General features: G+C 45.8%; 1 protein-coding gene across 2 annotated transcripts in view; it reads left to right on the top strand.

Annotated features, from left to right (window-relative positions):
- The window catches only part of LOC118388946 (protein CBFA2T2-like), a 50,593-nt gene that overhangs the window by 26,237 nt on the left and 2,183 nt on the right, over positions 1-22,173 (top strand). For both annotated transcript variants that reach the window (XM_035778574.2, XM_052527260.1), the window contains exons 2-9: positions 11,614-11,766; positions 12,588-12,829; positions 13,834-13,923; positions 16,486-16,676; positions 17,077-17,330; positions 19,921-20,006; positions 20,712-20,919; positions 21,891-21,959. In XM_035778574.2, the coding sequence (XP_035634467.2) occupies positions 11,614-11,766; positions 12,588-12,829; positions 13,834-13,923; positions 16,486-16,676; positions 17,077-17,330; positions 19,921-20,006; positions 20,712-20,919; positions 21,891-21,959 (1,293 nt within the window). The remainder of the gene's footprint in view (positions 1-11,613; positions 11,767-12,587; positions 12,830-13,833; positions 13,924-16,485; positions 16,677-17,076; positions 17,331-19,920; positions 20,007-20,711; positions 20,920-21,890; positions 21,960-22,173) is intronic.

The following is a 22,173-nucleotide window of genomic DNA, read 5'->3' as shown; positions in this document are numbered from 1 at the left end:
AGGCTACACGTCAATGCAAGACAGTAGGTTATAAGTCCAACATTACACTGCAATGCTTTACACACGCACCACTCTAGGGCCATTCTCCTGGCTTGCTCCCAACCATTTAAGAACTTTGAAAATGTTGAGTTCAGGGGGTATACTCTGAACATTTCCCATGTCTGACTCACTTTTATTACTCGTCTTCTGTTGTTTTCCCTCTGTGTCTACGTGCAAGTATTCCACCGTCATAATCTGCGTCGTGAAAACCAAGGCTTATGAATGCGTTAAACACAGCCTGTGGCGTATTGAACATCTGGCTTTGATTGGACCTCCTCTTTGCCTTGGTGGAGCTGTTCATATTAGTCCTCCCTCCTTGCACCTGGTCTCAAACTCGCTTGCCTTTACTAGCCTCTCTCGTTCCTGTCGAAAGTTTGTGTACAATTTTATGGGCAACACTGCCTTAGTTTGTTCAATCAGGCTGTAATACACAATGAATTGGCGTATAGACACATCCTGAAACGAATGCCTGCAGAATCGTGTAAATGGTCACTACAAGCCAGATTACTGGCGTACTCTTATTTTAGACAACTACAGGAATGTATTAATGAAAATGGTATATTCAAGTTTTCAATCTTCAAAAACATCTAAATATGTATATTTTTTTTAAGGTATGGATTGTTCTCCATCCTCCCCCGATTCAGAATATTTTAATTGTCATGGCATGCTTTGTTCAATAGCTATTGATCAGAGAACCAAATAGTTTTATATTGGATAGGCCTAACTTTAGCTTGGTGCCAAAGCAAACCATATAAGCTACCTACTGACTCTCTAGGTGATGTTAACATTACTATCCTGTGGATATTTTTTATTCAAATTTTGAGCAGCTGAAGGACGAACCGCACAGACAACAGAGTAAAGCTTGAAGCGTGGTCATACATACTTATTGTACTTCAGGGAGCAGAGTAGAGACACAGATATTTCACTAGATTTATAAATATGAAGCATCCGGTTGGCGTTTCCTCTCACTACCAAATATGGTAGTGAGAGGAAGCCTACTGGCGGGCGGTCGGAGAAGATGGTTCGAGATGGATTTTGGCCTATATTCTGCAAATTTTATCGTCGATTCAACATTTGTTCCCAAACTAGAATCTCTTATGAACAGAGTGGACCAAGTTTTTTAGACTTTACCCTTTGCAAACGTTTTTTTTTACATTTTTTAAATCGCGCAGTTTGGAAGTGAGTGCAAAAGGCAATTTGAGTTATTGCACACAATCACTTCACAGAGCAGGTTTATACAGAACGTACCGCGTCTTCCGCCAACCAATCATGTCAATGTGGATCTATACCGAGCCTATGCAACATACAAAAAACAAATGCTGTATGGTACTTGATTTGGCCTCCGCAGACCTCTGGAAGCTTCACAACTGCATCACACCCTCTATACGGAGCCTCCGAACCACATTGCCGCTTTAAGTTTAAATGTAGCCGACGAAACTCCGCTCCACCATTTACGATGGAGTTGAGCGGCGACGATGTGTGTGCAGACTTGAGCAATTACACACATTGTTCTGTGTCATTGCAGGCTATTTTTTTTGGGGGGGGGGGTTCAGAAATAAGTTGTTTTTGATTACTTCGTTTCATGTAACTTCGGGGCTCCAGTCCGATGGGTACACTAGAGGACACTCAACTCGGCTACTTTACATGTCATTTTATTAAACATTCTGGCTTGTAAGGATACTTTTCAGGGTTTTGTAGTCATTCGTTTCAGGCTGTATATACCAACAAATAGGGTTTTTACAGGCTGATTAATCAGACTAACGCTGCCTGTGCCTGCTGTAGTAGACTAGTGTCACACGTTTTTGCATCGGAGCTGCCTCTGCTCTGACTCTGTCCGACATGCTAAAAAAAACGAGTGCCGTCCAGGCCAGCAGGTTAAGTGGAATGTCAGGCGGTTCGTAATGAATAGGAGCCGCTTTGTCTGACCCTTCCATAGACAGAAGAACTCAAAAGCACGCACCACTCTCTGATTTACGACCGCGCGCAGTGTCAATGGAGTTTTTATCGATGTGTTTTGCGAGCCGGATCGTTAATCAAACAGTGGCGGCAGAAAGTTGAGGTGAAATCCGAAGGGACGACGACACTACTCGCGCTGCTTTCCCGTTTTTAAACTTTTTTTTTTTTTTTTTAATGTGTCATGTAATTGTCGGTGGTCGTTTTTCATGGGCGCAGCTGGAGTTGAAAGAGACATCAGGGTGGTGGGGACTCGGATGATTGTTTGCAAGCAAATCAATTTGGCACGGAGAGGTGAGAAGGGCTGTAACCCTATAAGCAGATAATCTACTGGGCAATGAGAAGGAGTGCTGCTGGTGTGGGAATGGGGGTAGAATGGGGATTTATGAAGGATGGGAATTGAGGGTATGTCACTTCATTCAGTGTTTTTTTTTTTTTTTTTTTTTTTTTGGTTTTTGGTTTTTGGGACAAGCCCTTGTTTTGCACAGGTCTGTTAACTGAATTTAGTATGAGTTTCCCACTCACGTGGTGACTGACCCCACGCGGAAACACAGCGACACTCAGTGACACAGGTGTGTGTGTTGTGCCACTCTGAAATGGATGATACTCCCAGTCAAAAAGTGACAACCGAGCCTGTGTGTGTCTCTTTTTCAAGTGTCACCAACATACTAGAATATCAGAAGACTTCCCTATTATTACTTGTTGTGTTAAATGAAGATGCAGTCCACAGAGATTTTAAAATGACCTTATTCAATCAAATCCGTTAACCAGGTTTCTAGAGGTTGATCTAAGCCATTCGGATTCATACATTCATCAAATGCAGCAATCTTCTGTGTGGAACAGAAATGCACAATATGAAGGCAAAGCCCCCATTGTCTCTGGGACTAGAAGAATGTGACAGCCATTCTTAACAATTGGGATTGAGTAGTGTCCAGGGGGGGGGTGTAGAGGCACCGTATTTCCTATATAGTGCACTACTTTGACCAGCGCCTTGGGATGCACCCTGTCACACACGTGGAGGGCCATTTAAACCCAGAGTTCTGATCTCATCTCCATGTGGAAGCCGTTCCCTTCCCTCTGGTCCTACAGTATTTATGAGTCCTCTCTCCCAATCGCCCCGTTCCTTCCCTGCTTTTTGAATTCAATGTCACTTTTTTTTTGTCATGGGGCCACGCCTTCTTTTTTTTTCATTTTTCTAGCCGGAGTTTGTCCACCGTACAGTCCTATGCTTTTGCTCTCTCGTTTTTCATTCTCCTCTCTCTGCTGTTTCTCTGTCGTTCAGTGCCAGTAAGTGCTATTCCATCCCCGCAGTCATTTTTTTTACAGGCACCAGACAGGACAGCCGTTTGTGTTTTTGTAATTACTGCTGAGAGGCGAGGTTATAGCCTGGATTTTTTTGGGGGGCACAGCCTCCCCCTCTTTTCTCCCATCTCTCCGTCTCTGAGAAACACGATGGGCCCACGTTGACGACACATCTGTTACTTACTCACTCGGACAGACACACACACACACAAAGGTACCCTGTTGACGTGGGGCCTGGGTCCAGCTATGTAGTTTGCTGCGGGCTGGAGATGTAAGGCGAGCCAAGACAAACACACAGCCGGGCCGTTTGAGGCCTTTTCCCCTCCGTGGCGCCTCTAACGTGTAGACCAATTTCTTTTCCCTGACATTTGCTTGCCCAACAGACTTGGGGTACATCCTAAATGGCTGCCTATTCCCTTAATAGTGTACTAGTTTTGCTCAGAGGCCATAGGGCTCCACTATATAGGGAATAGGCAGCCATTTGGGATACAGATTGGATATCTGACATTTTTGGCAGGACTTAATTTGAGTCTTTCTTGGATAAAGGCCCCACAGAATATTCTAGATTATATTTACCTGTCCATGGGTAGTAAATTAATAATTAACAACCCCGGTTGATTGGACACTAGGTAGGTTACAATAAAATGTTCCATTGGCAGATCGGAGTTGTCGCTGCCGAGAGGCAAAGACTATAAATAAAGTTTTCTTCAAATGAGCTGAATGGAGCTATCAGCGTATGCCTCCCACACATCAGAAAGCTGACACCACACACACACACACACAGACAACCCCGATTTAGGAGGAAGCCCTAAGCTTTTATTTACCCAGTTGTCATGGGGGAAGTTGTTCAAACCTGTTGCTTAGCTGCTGAGGACACGAGGATGGCTCGGCCCGACCGCAGGTGTTTGTGTGAAATGTCTATGTTATTTTGCGTGTGCTTTTGTGTGTTTGTGCTGTGTGTTTTTTGCGCATGTGTTTGTGTGTGTGTATGGGTGACAGACCGAGAGAGAGAAAGGCAGAGAGGGTAACAGATGTGAGCTGTATTGTCAGTGCGTGTGGACGGGCAGAGACCAGGTGCAGGCTTTGTTTCCAGCCTTAAGTCCACTCTCACCCCGCTGCATTCAGTGCCTCGTGTCTTTACCCCTCCTCCCTCTATCCCTCTCCCTCCTCCTTCCCTTGGAACACAGTATTGTGTCTCTCCCCTTGGCTGGGGGAGCTGGGGCCCTTCTGTCCCCTCTTTCTCCATCACAGGTGACTGTTGGGGGTCCCAGCTGGCCAGCCTCTTGCCCGATTAGATCCATATGGCGGGGGGGATTGAGGCAGCAATGGTAGCGGTGGTGGTGCTAAGGGGCCGACAGCTTAAACCCTTTGGTGTCCTTGGCTTTGCCCGGCAGCCTTCTTCTTGTCCTCGTTTTGACTAACTCTTTCTCTCTCTTTTTCATTCTTTCTCTCTATGTATATATCGATCTCCTGAAGTTTTGTCGGTTGGAGTGCGGGGGTGGTAGTTAGGTGGGTGCAATGGTCCTTTTTTTTGTTTTGTCATTTCTTTTATATGGATTTCTAAGCATTCAGAGCGCAGAACTACCGAGGCCTTTTGATGGAGACGCATCTTTCTAAAAACACAAGTAGAATTAGTCATTTAGAAGCGCTCTACGTGTCTCGCTTGTGAAGCGAAAGGCGAGTCATTTAGACTATTTACTAAAATGCAGAAGCTCTTTTCCGTTTGTTGTTTGAGACATTAGTGTCGTCGTTGTGGGACTGTCACATAGTCTGTCAGGTGTCCTTGATTTACAACATAACGTTTGGCTATGTGTGGGTCGGAATGGCCACACGCCAGGAAGTATCCCAGAGTTTTGACTTGATGTGTTGTGCACTGAATGTTGCAGCACGGGTACTGACCAAGACGAGATGGAGAGCAGACATTTAACCGGATTTAAAGTCTCTGCACTGGCTGCTTGTGTCTTCAAAAAAAAAAAAAAATTGAATTCGTTTTACGATTCTTCTATTATTTTTTTAAAATCAAGCTATGATTGTGCACCCCAATACATGTCAGACATGGCTATGAGTTGTAGAGCCATAAATGTATATCTTGACCAATGGGTAAAATATGTTAATGATGAACAAAATCCTATTAAACAAAACAATGGTCCAAACCTAGTCTCTTATCTGTTCAAAAGTTATTGGAGTTTTTACCCTTGTAGGATGGTCAGAATTAGGATAACTAAATCAATGGAGACCAGAGAAATTCTGTGCAAGAATTAAGGCTCACTTTTCCCAACTCATTATCTTTCTTCTCAAATCTGCAGGACATAAAACAATATAGAGGTAAACTGGATCTTCATTTTAGTATACTAATGATTCATTCTAAATACCTCTTTTTTTTTTTTCTCTTTCTCACAAAAGAAGCATATTTCTGTGAAATGTCAATGGAGCACTGGCATTTTAATGTCATTGCTGTTTAATTCAGCTCATGTCATATGCTAATTTAGCTTTTTTTGCGACCCACGGAAATACCTTTTTGAAGACGCCGATTTAAAATCCTCAAAAGTTGTTACAAGAAACATGTCAACAGAGCTCTGTGCTTATTATCAGATGTATTAGGGGCGGCAGGGTAGCCTAGTGGTTCGAGCATTGGACTAGTAACCGGAAGGTTGCAAGTTCAAATCCCCGAGCTGACAAGGTACAAATCTGTCGTTCTGCCCCTGAACAGGCAGTTAACCCACTGTTCCCAGGCCGTCATTGAAAATAAGAATTTGTTCTTAACTGACTTGCCGAGTTAAATAAAGGTAAAATAAAAGAAATACATTAGGTTACAAAATCTTGAGTTTTTGGAATATAATGATACGTCAAAGACCCCACAGAACGATTCCGAACATAAATAATTAGATTTGTCTTGGTGAAATGTACAATGAACTAAAGATAAACACAACATGTCAAGTGTTTTGGTTTCATGAGCTGAAATGAAAGATCCCAGAAATGTTCCATTTCTCTCAAATGTTGTGCACAAATGTGTTTACATCTGTTATTTCTCCATTGCCATGGTAATTTATCCACCTGACAGGTGTGGCATATCAAGCAGCTGATTAAACCGCATGATCATTATACAGGTGCACCTTGTGCTGGGGAAAATAGCACTGGGGAAAATGAAAGGCCACTCTAAAATATGCAGTTTTGTCTCACAACACAATGCCACAGATGTCTCCAATTTTAAGGGAGCGTGCAATTGGCATGCTGATTGCAGAATTGTCCACCAGAGTTACATTTTCACCATAAGCCACCTCCAATGTCGTTTTAGAGAATTTGGCAGTACGTCCAACCGGCCTCACAACCTCTGACCACGTGTGTGGCATTGTGTGGGCTAGCGGTTTGCTGATGTCAATGTTGGGAACCGAGTGCCCCATGGTGGCTGTGGGATTATGGTATGGGCAGGCATAAGCTATGGACAACCAACACAATTGTATTGTATTATATCAATGGAAATTCGAATGCGCAGAGATGCCGTGTCAAGATCCTGAGGCCCATTTTCGTGCCATTCATCCGCCGCCATCACCTCATGTTTCAGCATGATAACGCATGGCCCCATGTCGCAAGGATCTGTAAACGATTCCTGGACGCTGAAAATGTCCCCGTTCTTCATGCTCACCAGACATGTCACCCATTGAACATGTTTGGGATGCTCTAAATCAACGTGTACGACAGCGTGTTCCAGTTCCCGCCGGTATCCAGCAACTTTGCACAGCCATTGAAGACGAGTGGGACAACATTCCACAGGCCACAATCAACAGCCTGATCAACTCTATGCGAAGGAGATGTGTCGCTCTGCATGAGGCAAATGGTCACACCAGATAGGGACGGTTTTCTGATCCACGCCCTACCTTTTTTTTTTTTGTTTCTGTGACCAGCAGATGCACATCTGTATTCCCATAAATTAGGGCCTAATGAATTTATTTGTATTAACCGATTTCCTTATATGAACTAACTCAGTAAAATCATTATTTGTTGCATGTTGCTTTTTTATTTTTGTTTAGTATAGTTTATAACATAAGGATGTAAAATGTCATCACCAATGCATGTTTTCAATCCACTCGGGGCACCCTATAACGGGTATTCAACTCTGACCCCTACGAGGTCAGGATCCTGCTGTTCTACTTGATAATTAATTGTACACTCCTGGTGTCTCAGGTCTAAATCAGTCCCTGATTAGAGGGGAACAATGAAACTAATGCAGTGAAACTGGCTTTAAGGTCCAGAGTTGAGGTTGGAGACCCTATAGCATGCCGCATTTCCTTTCTTGTATCCTTGTTTCCTTTCCTTCATCCCAGTATGAGACTCAAAGCTTTTGTATCGGATGACTTCTAATTGACATTTCTGTACCACACTCCTATCTCAGTCACTCTTATCAACTAAACATGCTTCAACTTCTTATCTGCATTTGTCATCTGATTACCCACTCAAATATAACACAATTACCCTCAAGACACACACACGTCACATTTGATCTAGTTATTAAATGCAGTGACTCTTTTTTTACGGGCCATGAGGGAATAGACCACAGCAAGGAGGATGTCGGCCATTCCAGTTCACTGCTTCATCTGTTTCTCAAAACCTATCTACCCCCAGCCGAGTGACACTCTCCACAGCTGTTAGATTGCTTATTAGAGTGGGTGATTGGAGACACCTGGTGCACAGGAGATATCTCTCTGTATAGAATAAGAAAATAACATGAACGATTTAAGAGGTAGGCTGTGTCCAAATGTGCGTACTTCCGTCCTACGTAGTGGGCTGTTGACGGTCACAATTTTTTCTTCAGTTTTATAGTCGGCCTAAGTAATATTTCGATAAATGGGTATTTTAAATGCCCAGATGTCCTACTCATTTCGGCTTTTCATCAAGTAGAATTTGCTGCACACTCTTGAGGAAGACTATTGTCTTGTCACGCCCACGTGTGTTCGACAGTTGATAATCAGAATAGAGGAACAATTCTCGACAAAGATCACCGATTTGGCGCGGAAACAAGTGCGATTCCGTATTTGATGATGCCTTCTCAGTATGGATGAGTAGTAATGTTTATTTGTTTCATATGGCATATGTTTGTACTAAACAGGATGTAGTATGATTAGTAGTAATACACAGTAGGCAGATTAAAGGACCAATGCAGCTGTTATCTCAATATCAAATAATTTCATGGTAACAATTAAGTACCTTACTGTGATTTTTTTTATTTTCAATTACAATAGTCAAATCTTTTTTTTGTTAAATGGCAAAGAGCAATTTCTCAAGCAATAATGTTGCGAGGGCTGTCTGGGAGTGTTCTGAGTAGGGAAGGTAAACCTAAAAGCTATCTATTCCAGTCTATTCTAATCTATTGTATTACCCTTTTGCATGAATTTTTTTACATTTTTTTATATTTTTTATAAATAAACCAGCTCTTTGAAACAACTTCAGGGACTGCACATTCCCATAAAAATAGAAGCTTTGGAACGGGCCTCAAGTCATTCTAGATTGTATTTCTATGTACACTACAGCATTACTTTTTGTTTTCTTTGTTCTCTCTATGGTTGTCCTTTTTTTTCTCCCCTTTTTTTGTTTTTTCTTCCATCCATATCAGGGATATGGTGACAGGTGGCACTCAGGCCAGCGAGACAAACTTCTGGCACAAGGCAAATATTGACTGGTAAACACAGGTGTCTTTTTGAGCTAACGCTGAACCATATTCTTTATACCCTAATAGTGTGTGTGTGTGTTTGGGCTGACGTGCCAGCTGCTTGACGTGTCCTTCAGACTGACAGTAGGATGGAAGTCGTCCGGCCCATTAATGTAAACGTTTACGTTAAATGATCTGTAACGGCGCCGTGCAATGTCTTCCCGATTTACCTTTGTCATAGCCAAGGTTTCCCAAGTTTTGATTTGACTAGTGCGTGATGCTAGAGCTGTGTGGGGTACTGTAGTAAATCATGCGACAAAATTGGCTTCGTAAGAAAGCGTTCTCGTAATACACGGCCCGTTCAAGTACTGGCCATGTCCGAATACCCGTACTTAAGTCCTAAATATTAAGCATTTTAAGTTTTAGTAAGTAGTAGGTAAATACAGTAAAGTGTTTCCCGAAATCTGTCTCCCTTTTAGGTCCTGGTAGAAATGTTGTTTAAAAATCCTGGGAAAATGACTTCTTGAAAAGAGTGTGAACCCTGACAGTGTTGTCTTCTGACCTTGAGGCGGATGTACTGAAGCGAAGCACAAATCAAATTGTATTTTGTCACATGTTTTGTAAACAACAGGTGTAGACTAAAAGTGAAATGCTTACTTACGAGTCCTAATCCCACAAAGCAGAGTTAAGATAAAGATTTTTTTTTTTAAAGATATATTGAGAAATAGTAATACGGGGGAATAAATAGAGTAACCGTAACATGGCTTTACACACGGCGTACCAGTACATGGAGGTAGGGATCAACTGAAATAAAAATGAATATTTTGAAAGCAATGGAGGGTTGGGTTGCATATCAGTTCAGAATAGAATGCATACTATGTGTTGACACAGATATTATTGTTATTATTAAGTTATTCATCCAACGGATTGTGCTATTGAGACGTCATCCTCATTTCCTGACCATACGGATTGTGTGGAGCGTTGGAACCAGGGAGTGAGTGTGCTCCATGCGGCTCCCTGTGACGTGCTGGCACGGAGTGTGTGTGTGTGTGTGAGACGGAAGCCCAAAAGGCTGTGTATAGCCCTCCTTCCTGCCCCCTGCTCTAGTGAACAGGTGGAGCGATAGCAGGCAGGCCACGGGATGTGGAGGGATGGATGGATGGAGAGAGCGAGGCGGACAAGAAGCGGGAGAAAGGGAGGGTAGAATCAAAGTGGGGCTCAGGGGCAGAAGGAGCTGTCACATCGTGGGGTGCAGCGGTTGCAAGCCTGACAGTTCAAGTCAACCCTCGCTGTTGTGTGTGTGTGTGTACACGCTTGTGTGCTGGCTTTGATAATTCAAAAAGAAAAGTAACTACAAAGCAAGCATATACCTTTTTCTTTCCCCTTTTCTGAGGGTTCCGTCTACGAGCCAATGAGTCGCGAGGCTTATTGTTTATTTCCACATGCCAAATAACTCCACACTGGAGCCACATCGACAGTGTACCTACCGTCTTTTGCTTTCACCCAAGTTCTTACCCACGTTTCTGTGGCACGCGCTTGCGTATGAAATGCGATATCGCATACGCACTTAAACGTCACTGAAGTACCGGCGATTGCATTCATATGTTTTTGTATGACGAGACAGACACTCGGTTCATAGCATCAAAAGAGCACAATAGTCCCACCCTAAAGCCACGGAACTCCATTGAAAAGAGCCGTTTCACCCAACCTTTGACCCTTTAAAAACCCCGCTTGTCTATTAATCGTCCGTCCTAAAAGCAGTTGGAAGCGTCTGATCCACTCCAAATGGAGACAAGATGCAGCCTTCATGGGATCTGCCCCAACAAAGACGCCCTCTGATCCAAAGATTATTACCATCTTTCTCGCTCGCTCGCTCGCTCTCTCTCTCTCTCTCTCTCTCCCCGTCCCCTGATCTGGTGGTCCCATTCATTTCATTCATTGGCCGTGTCATATTGAGAAGTATGCATTTAACATTCAAAAGCTTTTGCGATCTTGTTAGTAAAGCGTGAAATAGCTCCCGGACCCCCTTTGTTGCTTCTTTCCCCATCTCTCTTCTGCCCCCTCTCCCTCTGGCTCAATGAAAAGCCATTCTTCTCCACGAACACAATGGTTTTTCTTCATTAGCACTTCTGCCATGGATCTCAATGGAGGGGTGGAGGATCGCAAGGCTAGACCTCGAGACATCTGGGTTTCTCTAGTAGGGGCAAAAGGGGGTGGGTGTGGAGGCGGGAAGTTCTGTTGCGTGTTTTTTTTTTTTTCCTCTGACAAAGGCAGGCACTTGAAGAGACTACATTGACTACATTGAGAAGATTGAGCTGGATCTGAAAATGTTGGATTGCTTTTCAAAGCACGCATGCATGCACACACTGAGGCTTAGGATAGTGTGTGTTTAACTTGAGTGGCTGATGATCAAAACTAGACTTCAAACCTACTTACATGAAATGCTTTTGTCATTTAGCAGACGCTCCTATCCAGAGTGACTTACAGTACTGAGTTCATACATTTTCATACTACTTTTTTCATGCTGGTCCTCCCCGTGGGAATTGAACCCACAACTCTAGTGTTGCAAGCGCCATGCTCTACCAACTGAGCTGGGTGTGTGTGTGCCTCGACCACGTCGACCCACTCCCCACATGCACCTATTGACCACGCCTCCCCTCTTTCTCCCCCTTCAGACAGTGGAGAGAAGAAGACCCCTGCCATGCCCGGCTCTCCTGTGGATGTCAAGACTCATTCCAAACCAGCCCCCAGCAGCAGTGCCACCATGCCCCCCCTGCCCTCCATCAACCCCAGCGGGCCCCGGCCAGCCTCCTTCTCCTCCACCACACGTGAGTACCCGCGTTCCCGAGGTGAAGTTTCCCTTGGGTACAGATCTAAGATCACGTTCTCCTCCCCCAATCCCAAACTTAAAACAGTAGTGGGGGGGAAATACAAAACTGACCCAAGATGAGCTTCTAGGGGCAACTTGACCATAGTCTCTCAGCCACCATGACAGCGCCCACCACCGCTAGCTCCCCCTAGAGGAGCCTCCGAGGACCTGCACGCTTTGGGGTGAATTGTAACTGCATGTGACATCAAGTGAAAATTGTGACTTTAATGGAAGTTATGAATGGAACCCTTTAATAGCAACCAGCAGATTTGAGCTGTGTGATCCATAAATTGATTAGGGCACGTGTGTCAAACTCTAAGAAATGAAGACTTATGTAAATATACCAAAATCATGTACCACAATCCCCTAATCCAAGGGTTGGAAAACTCATTCCACAGAGGGCCGGGTGTCTGCGGGTTTCCGCTCCACCCTTGTACTTTTGATTGATGAATTAAGGTCACTAGTAAGGAACTCCCCTCACCTTGTTGTCTAGGTCTTAATTGAAAGGCGAAAAAACAAAAACTCGCAGACACTCTGCCATCCGTGGAATGAGTTTTGACACCCCTGGATTATTGGATTGTGGTACATGATTTTGCTATATTTATGTCTTTATTTCTTTGTCGGCCTTAATGGCATTAAATCTTCAACATGATAAAAGATGTGAGGATTCCAGTATGAAAGATTGTGTCAACCCATTCAGTCCAACTCCTCTGATCATTTCTTTGACCTCTCAATTGGCTCTTCTCCCTCCCTCCCGCTCCCACCTCTTCCCTCCCCCAGTGACCAATGGGATCCACCACTCCCCACCCATGCTGAACGCCGTGCCCTCGCCGCCCCAGCGCTACAGCAACGGGCCTAGCTCCTCTTCTTCCTCCTCGCTGGCCAATCAGCAGCTCCCGGCCACGTGCGGCGCCAGGCAGCTCAGCAAGCTCAAACGCTTCCTGACGACGCTGCAGCAGTTCGGCAACGACATCTCGCCTGAAATCGGAGAGAGCGTTCGCAACCTGGTGCTGGCCCTCGTGGTGAGTGGTTGATATGTTTTAGGAACAATGGATGGAGACGGCCGTGAGAACCTTGTCACTTTGCGTTGTTCTGTATTGATGTGTTGCATTTGATTTGAGAAGCGATATGATCATTTCCCCTCGGGATAAACTCAATTCAGTTTATTCAAGAGAATTTTATTTAATCGAATGAGATATTTCAATATAAATGTGTATGTGTATATCTATCTATATCTATATCTGAACAAAAATATAAACGCAGCATGCAACAATTTCACTGATTTTTACTGAATTACAGTTCATATAAGGAAATCAGAAATGGCCTATTATTGTCCCCAGCACTAGGTGAACCAGTGGTGTGATGGTGCTGTTTAATCAGCTTCTTGATATGCCACACCTGTCAGGGGGATGGATTATCTTGGCAAAGGAGAAATACTCACAAATTTGGATGTAAACAAATCTATGCACAACATTTGAGAGAAATAAGGTGTGTGTGTGTGTGTGTGTGTGATTTCTGGGATATTTTCTTTCAGCTTATGAAACACTATATGTTGCATTTTATATTTTTGTTGAGTATAAAATATGTTTTATTTATGTAGGATTGTTTTATTTTGGAAGGCACATGCCCATATATTTGCTATATGTGGCCTAAGTGGACCCACAATATTGGGTTTTGACAGGCCCCGTCTGCAAAATATTGATACCTATCTATAATTTGTGCACAATCTTTCATCTGTCGACAGGTTGATTGACAGTTGAAAGAGAAACTGCTCTGTAGTTATTGCTCTGGTCACTCAGTGATCGAAGCGATTTCAAAGTCGCATCCATTTTGACTGATCTACAAATGGACTGATCCACTGTAGTTGGACTATTTATGACACCAAATGATTTGTAGATCAGTCAGTCTGCAGTTGCTGACGACTGCAACGTGGTTGATCTGAAACGCGCACAATGTCAAGCTCAGTGTTGGAGACTTTAAACCTTGAGGGGAACTGTGATTGGCTGATCTCTCCCCTGTGTCCCAGAATTCAACGGTCACCATCGAGGAGTTCCACTCGCGGCTCCAAGAGGCCACCAACTTCCCCCTGAGACCCTTCGTCATTCCCTTCCTCAAGGTAGCACCTACCTCTTTCTATAGAGCTGTCTCCCTTCTCTCTGTTTCTGTTACACTCCATTTCCCCTCCCTCTCTCTCTCTCTCTGTCTATCCCTTCCTATGTCTTGTTCTCTCGCTATGTGGTAGAAATATTGATGAACTGAATCCAGGCCTGTGCTGTGCGGACGACCGCTTTCCTCTTTGTCCTCTTCAAAAGGTGTTTGATGTTCGAGGGAGGTTTACAATGACTCAAGGGCTGCATCTAATTAGTAATGAAATCAGGACTGGAAAAAGCAGATGTTTTGCATTCAAGGTAACGGCGAGTGTGCGTCCCAAATGCCATCCTCCCCTCAGCAGCCTCCACTGATGGATTTATCTGTCCATCTCAATGGAGGCTGCCGAGAGGAGCACGGCTCATGAAAATGGCTGGAACGGCGCAAATGGAATGGCATCAAACACATGGAAACCGTGTCCCACCAACCTCCTGCGATACCTATGCTCGCTCTAGTTAAAAGTAGTGCACTATATAGGCGATAGGGTACCGTTTGAGACGCAAGCCCCTATTCCTTTCATGAAGCGTAGAGGAGCTTCTGGCACAGAATACTCTAATTACACTTCTCTCAGAAATCTTGAACTAATAATAATGCAAATATGGCCATAAATAATGAGAAACCGCAAGTAGACGGTAGGTAGCATAATACAAAACTAGGAAAACATGAAAATAATTTCTCTAATTGATTTTTCAACAGCAAGACTGTTGTCGTATAAACAGAGAATTGGGGTTGTGACTGTATTTTTATTTATTTATTGCCTATCGGTCATTCCCAAATAACAATATAGTTCTATGCGTTGACTAAACGAGAAACAGGGGTTGCGCAAGTTTAATTGGGCCTTTGAGTAAATTGGCAACACGGGGGCCTGAAATGGAATACTTTTTAAGAGCTACCCTCATGAGAACCAAACATAAATCTTCCAACCAGTCAAATTGTGCGGCGTTAATGCTCCATTCTTCAGATGGTGAAAATCAGCTCTTTTTCCATGGGTCTTTTTCCTTCACCTTTCAGAACCCTGACCTTCTGAGAAAAAATATTGGTTTCCCTTTTTCTTAATTTACGAGGCTCCCCAACTTCTCCCCCTCCCTCCATCCCTCCCCAGCACCGTGGCAGTGGATAGCTCAAAAAGAAAGCGAGGGAAGAGACCGAGCTCGGAAGTGTGAAACATGACTGTAAACCATTCCCTCCCTCCTTTTATGGGGCTCAGCAGCGCGCCATATGGACTCTGTGTCGCATTAAAGGAAAGCAGTCCTTGCCCGGCGCCGCCAATTTCGCATCCGCCCCGCAGAAAAAGAGAACGGCGCTTAACTGACAGACAACATATGTGGCGGACTGATGTAGCGGTGGCCCTGGCTGGGGGTGTGTAAGGGTCTTAAGTGGCAAACGGGGGAACGAGGAAGTCTGTGTAATTATAAGCACACTTGGGCCTGTTGCTCATTAAGAAATGGAAGGAGTAATGGAGAGAGGGCGGAGGGAGCCTGCCTCCTCTCATCAGGCTTGGTGGTCATTCTGTTCTGCCTCTGCTCGTCACTCTTTTGCTCTCTTTCCCCTGTCCCTCTCTCTTTACCCCCTACCAGGGTGCCTGCCTTCTGATTGCACCGTGTGATGTTTGTCCTCCGCTTCTGTATCATTCTCTCTCTCCCTCTTTTTTTTAATCGGTCTCTCGTTTGACCCCCACAGACGCTCTCATTCCACTCGGCCTTCTTCGACTACACACACACCGCAACACGAAGCCCCATTTTTCTCCTATGTACACTGCTCTAGTCTTCTCTGCTTCTCTTTTGTCGTGGTTCGTCCAAAGCGAGCGATGGACTATGTGTTTGTGTTTTTGCAGTGATTTACTGAAAGGTGGGCTGCAGAAACAGTCACGGGGCTTACACTAGGCAGACAGATCGAGACGGCGGACATTTTTCTCCCCCTGTAGGGGGGAGGGGTGTGTGTGAGTCTCTGGCCTCTCAAGGAGAGATCTGCTGTATGTCTGTCTCCCTCTGGGCCTCCTCAGTGAACCGTGTCTGCCTAATGTCTCTGCCGCGTTGCCATGGCATTTCCGCGAGGTCTCCGCAGAGGCTTCACGGCCTTACCGCGACATGCAAATAAGTCAACACATTTTTTTTCACTCAAACTTCACTTTATGAAGTTCATGTTTGTTTTTTTTTTAAATGACGTACTGGTATTTTGTGCACATGTCACTTGGATTTAATAGGAAATTCACTTTTGAATTTGCACAAGATCAGACGTTGGGTCAGTAAAGGTGTAGAGAATGAAGATATTCCCAACTAGTTTTGTCAACTAAGAAATGGAAGCCAGCTCTTATGGCGACAGTATGGCATCTATACCGTCTCCATGGGGCCACTGCGTCTACGTGGCGTTTCCTCGACAGCCGCAATCCCTGTAGTTAGATTTCTAAGGCTTTGAGAAAACAACATTACAAGAAATCGCAAGAATACTGCTACTGTGTCTCGCTCTCGTTCTTGCTTTTTCAAATGACACTCGCCTCCCTTTCTCCCTCTACCTCCCCTCCCCTCCCCAGGCCAACCTGCCACTGCTGCAGAGGGAGTTGCTCCACTGTGCGCGTGCAGCCAAGCAGACCCCGGCCCAGTACCTGTCCCAACACGAGCACCTCCTGCTCAGCACCACACTGGCCTCGCCCCCCGACTCCTCAGAACTGCTGCTGGAGCCCAGCGAGAGAGACATGGCCACCAAGAGACACAGCCCTAACAGGTAGGAGACAGACACACAATGTACACACACACCAAGAGAGACACAGTCCCAACAGGTAGGAGACAGACACACAATGTACACACACCAAGAGAGACACAGTCCCAACAGGTAGGAGACAGACACACAAAATGTACACACACACCAAGAGACACAGTCCTAACAGGTAGGAGACAGACACACAAAATGTACACACACACCAAGAGAGACACAGTCCCAACAGGTAGGGGACAGACTGTCATATACACACAGAAATATACTGTAGACACACACACACACACATCCATGTGTAGTTTGCAAGCAGCCCCAAACGATGATACACAAGACGGCCCTCCCCAGTATCATACGTACACATTTCCACTCTCTCATGTCTTCCCTCTCCTCCCCTCCGTCTTTCCTGCAGGGCCAAAGAGAATGGCTTCCACGAGCGCCCGCCCGCCCCCCTGGAGCCACCAACCAAGCGCATCTGCACCATCAGCCCTGCGCCCCGCCACAGCCCGGCCCACCCCCTGCCCCTCAGCGCTCAGCTGCATCCCACGCCGCCCCCACTGCAACACTACGCCCTCGAGGACATCAGCGCCCCCCACCTACTGCACCGCGAGAGCAGCCACCGGATACTGGAGCTCCGCGAGCTCAAGGACAGGCCTAGACTACCAGGTAGATTCATCCACGCATGTCTACTGTACACACCTACCGGTGGTCATGTGGGGGCTCGTTCTGTAAAGCACGGTGCTTGCAATGTCAAGGGATTGTGGGTTTGATTCCCACTGGGGCCATCCATACAAAATAATTGGAGAGAGAGAGAGACACACACACGCGCAAACAAATGCAACCCAGACGTGTATATACAAACTCACAAGGGTTTTGCCCGACTTTAACAGACGTAGGCGCGCCCTTTGTTCTCTCACATTGGGCCCTAATGCTGTTTTCCACAACAGTCGTAAGGGACGACTCGAGCAACACCGAGATTCCGTCATCAAACGGCACTCTTTCTCACTCACTCACCACCACAGCCTTTAGTGTGGTCGATATGAAAGCTGCTAATGGGTGGTCTGTGTGTGTGTGTGTGTGTGTGGACATGCAAACGGCATAGAAATTCTCCGAAGACCATAAATCGATGGACCCCACATGTGCTTCGAGTGTGCCAAACTACCCGGGAAGTAGTGTACCTTTTTTTTTTTTTTTTGAGAGAGAGAAGATTTCTATCTAGTTCGTTGTAAAATCTGCGTGCCATCTGATCCCTGTCAGTGTCAATGGCCAGATGGGATGTAGATATTCAACGAAGTAGACATGCACTCCCGTAAACTGAGGCGAACAGCGGAACACACACTGTGCCCTAAGGAAACGAGAGTAGGTCATGCCGAGGCACACCTTTCTGAGAGTCGAAGCACGGGGGCCGGTGTTGTTTACGAGCGGTACGTCTCAAGGTACAGTGAGCCATCCAGCCTGTTCACCGCTACATCTCGGAGAGCTTTGAACTGGGGAGCGCTGATGAGAAACAGCAGCCGGGGGTGGAGAAGGAGAGAGGAGGGTGGGTGGGGTTGATAGAGAGTGTGTGTGTGTGTGTGTTTGTCCTTTTTTGCCGTTCATGTGTGTATTTGCCTCTTTGAATTCTGTGTTGTATGTTTGCCTCTGTTATCCCTTCCCTGCGCTCCTCCAAACCAGAGTGGGTGTCAGCGCTGCTTAGCCAGGAGGCAGATGCGTATAGACGTGGGCCTGCGCCACGCAGCCTTTACAGCTCCAGCGCTGGAATTCTGCTAGTTCCAGACCACGGGGAGGGGATGCCCACCACTCCCCGATAGTTACCCAGCCGCAGGGGCAGAAATGGGGAAGGAGAGGGGGGTGGGGGATGTTTTTTTTATTTTTTATTTTTTCCCGGACAGCTGACCTCCAGATGTGGAGGAGTCCCAGCGCTGCTGCATGCCGTGACTGGGCCCGTGGTCTGGTTCTCATCAAAAGACATCTCTCTCTTCCCCTGTCCCTCTCTTTCAACCGCTCGCTCTCTATCTCTGTTCTTTCAATCTTTTTTTTTTTTTTTTTTTACTCTGTTTTTACGTCTCTCACTCTGATATACACTGAGTGTACAAAATACTAGGGACACCTTAACAAGGGCGTAACTTTGGTTTTAGAAGCGGGGGGGGCATTTTTTTTTTTTTTTTCATCCAGTTGGATAAACACTCCAAACAGCCTACCCGACCGCTCGGCGATGTCCGCCTGGTCCTGAAGCACACTGTTGCCTTGTGTTGTATGACATTCCAATGATAAAACTAGTGGGGGCAAAAAATGCAATTTCAGCATGTCCCGAGTGAAAGTTACACCCCTGCTTCCTAATATTGGATCGCACCCGCTTTTGCCCTCAGAGCAGCCTCGATTCATTGGGGCATGGACTCTACAAGGTGTTGAAACCGTTCCACAGGGATGCTGGCCCATGTTGTGTCAAGTTGGCTAGATGTCCTTTGGGTGGTGGACCATTCTTGACACACACAGGAAACTGTTGAGCGTGAAAAAACCCACCAGCATTGCAGTTCTTGACCCAAGCCTGGCATCTACTACCATACCTAGTTCTAAAGGCACTTAAATCTTTTGTCTTGCCCATTTTTTTTTTTCCCCCTCTGAATGGCACCCATACACAATCATGTCTCAAGGCTTAAACATCCTCCTTTAACCTGGCTCCTGCCCTTCATCTACACTGAAGCGAAGTGGATTGAACACGTGACATAAATAAGGAGTCATACCATTCACCTGGTCAGTCTTTCATGGAAAGTGTTCCTAATGTTTTTTTTTTTAATACTCAGTATTGCCCTTCTCTTTGCTAGAGGATATCTCCTCTAGCTTTCTCTCTCTATAGCTTTTGTCGTTGTCTCTAACTCTTTGTCTTTTTTATTTTTTTTCACTTCTGTCCTTAACTCTTTTGAGTAGGCCTCTCTTTGTCTTTCACTCCTCCTCTTCATCTCTCTCGTGTATGAGGAGGTGACGACGGTAACGAGACACTAAAGCACGGCTTGTCGCTAAGCTCCGGGCATGGAATGTTGTTGTGAAATAAGACCATCTAAATGTCATTGTGTCACTGCCTTATTGTGGTATTGACTAATATGATTAATGGACACCACTTTCACCCCCTTCCCTCCGCCTCTCTTCCTGCCATTAATTTTTAATGACGACCAATGTTCCTTTCTATAAAAAATATATTTTAAAAAATCACACCACCTTTTTTTAAGCTTTCAATTGTCTCGTCTTTTCTAATCAGGCACTAACGGAGGCTACCGCGAGGAGCCCGTGGACCACAGGCTGACAGACCGAGAGTGGGCAGACGAGTGGAGGCATCTGGATCATGTAAGTGCCACTGCTGACTGTAGACGCCGCCACCACCACTGGAACTATAAGTGGCGTAGCACTTCTCAGTGCCTGGTGGAGCCATCAAGGCGATGTCAGACTGGGTGTCCCTTTCACAGTGGTGGACTGGTGCTAAAGCCATCTGCTGTCTACATCCGAGAGCCATGCGCTCCAGTAGTGGTTGACTGCGCAAAGCAGGAGTCCTAGCCAATGAAATTATATTAGTTTTTATCTCACAAGCATCATTCTGGAATGGTAGTTCCTGTGTATTGAGACTCAAGTTACTCTCAAGTAACACTACTGTGTGTATATATAGCTCTTACTTACCCCCACATTACGACATGTACCACAGGAGGTTGGTGCCACCTTAATTGTGGAGGATGGGCTCATTGTAATGGCTGGAGTAGAATGGTATCAAATACACGGTTTCCATGCGTTTTGATGCCATACCCTTCGCTCTGTTCCGGACATTGTTATGAGCCGTCCTCCCCTCAGCAGCCTCCGCTGACATGTACAGTATCTGCAGAGGTTGGCCGTATTTTCTGCAGTAGTGTAGATATAGGACGTATTTTGTGGTTGGGCATTTGGAAAATTGGGTGAGCCAGAACTGCAGCCTTCCTACTGTTTTTTGTAAAAATATATTTTTAAAAGTTCTGTCTCTCTCTAATGGTCCCCTCTTTCTATTTCCGCCGCTCACGCCTCCAGGTGTTGAACTGCATCGTGGACATGGTGGAGAAGACGCGGCGCTCGGTGGCCGTGCTCCGCCGCTGCCAGGAGTCAGATCGCGAGGAGCTCAACTATTGGCGGCGGCGCTCCAGCGAGCAGGAGGACCCCCGCAAGGGTGGGGCTGCCACCATGCCCGCCCCCTTCTCCAAGACCCACAGCCCCCACACGGCCGAGGGACTCACCAATGGTGGGTGGTCCTCTGTCTTTTTACGTTATCACTAGCTCGTGCTGTCTCAAATCCATGGGTGCAAAGTTAAGTTCATGTCTATAACCTTAGGGTTGGTCCTTTTCCAATGAATCGATACACACCAGATCGACAGATCTATATGTAATGTATCTTTTCAGGTGGGATTCCTGGTAAGGGATTAAAAACGAGTGGTCCCCTTGATGGTGAGCCGCTGAAACAACCTGCCAGCTACTGAGCTCCCACAGTCACCTCAGACCCCACCGCCCTCTGGTGTTCATCTACAGAACTACACCCATCAACACACTACTGACACATTTCAAACCTACACATATAGCCTGCGTTCCAAATGTCATCATATTCCGTTGGTAAGGAATAATATTGGTAAGGAATAAGGCGCCATTTGGAACGCACACTCAGTCTTGCTGGCAGTGTTTGTCTCTCAGTGCTCGTCTGCTCCTCTCTCCGGGGCCCATGCTGCTCCATGGCCCCCAGACAGGTGCCAACGCTGCCCCCGTCCAGATCTGCCACAGAAGGCCCTGGCAGTGCCAGCCTGTCGTCCTTTAAGACCCAGAGCTGGCTGCCTGCCGCCCGGCCCGAGTACCATCTGTGTGCCCAGCAGTGTGTCTGGGCACAGTGTACACAGTCCAAACCCAGCCCAGGCACCACAGAGCTTGGGCATGGGTCTGGTTTGAGAGGAGCAGAAAGAGAGAGGGGGGAGAAGACGGGGATAAAGAGAGTGATAACAAACAGAATGTAGCTACAGCTTGGTTGTCAGCTCCTCTGCCCTAGCCAATGTACTCCCTCTTCAAGCTGCCCGGCTATTCGGTTAATTTGGCCAACTGGGGAATGTTGAATTGGTGTGGTTAGTGAGGGGATTGTATATCCCAAGTAAGTAGAGCGGATGATGCTATTTCACACAAGTCTGCCGGGTGCTAACTTTATTATTATTTTTTTGTCTTTTTGTGCCACAGAATCCCAGAGAGATTTTGTGCCGCGTCCTGGCTCGGGTTATGTGCCGGATGAGATCTGGAGAAAAGCTGGTAAGGGCTAGTACAGCAGTGTTCAATGTCCCATGTGTGTGGGCATTCAACATTTTATGTGTTCTTTCCCCTTTTTTTTATCCCTCTTCTTCTCTCGCTCATTAAAAATAAATTATTATTGAAAAACATTTTGATATTAAGGAGTCCCCTCATCCATCTATTATAACCACTACTTATCGTAGAACCACAATATGGTCTAAAACCTGACACCCCC

The sequence above is a fragment of the Oncorhynchus keta genome, chromosome 10 (genome assembly GCF_023373465.1).
Source record: "Oncorhynchus keta strain PuntledgeMale-10-30-2019 chromosome 10, Oket_V2, whole genome shotgun sequence".
NCBI classification, from domain to species: domain Eukaryota; kingdom Metazoa; phylum Chordata; class Actinopteri; order Salmoniformes; family Salmonidae; genus Oncorhynchus; species Oncorhynchus keta.
The sequence above is the reverse complement of the archived record's forward strand: the minus strand, read 5'-3'. Positions and strand labels throughout refer to the sequence as shown.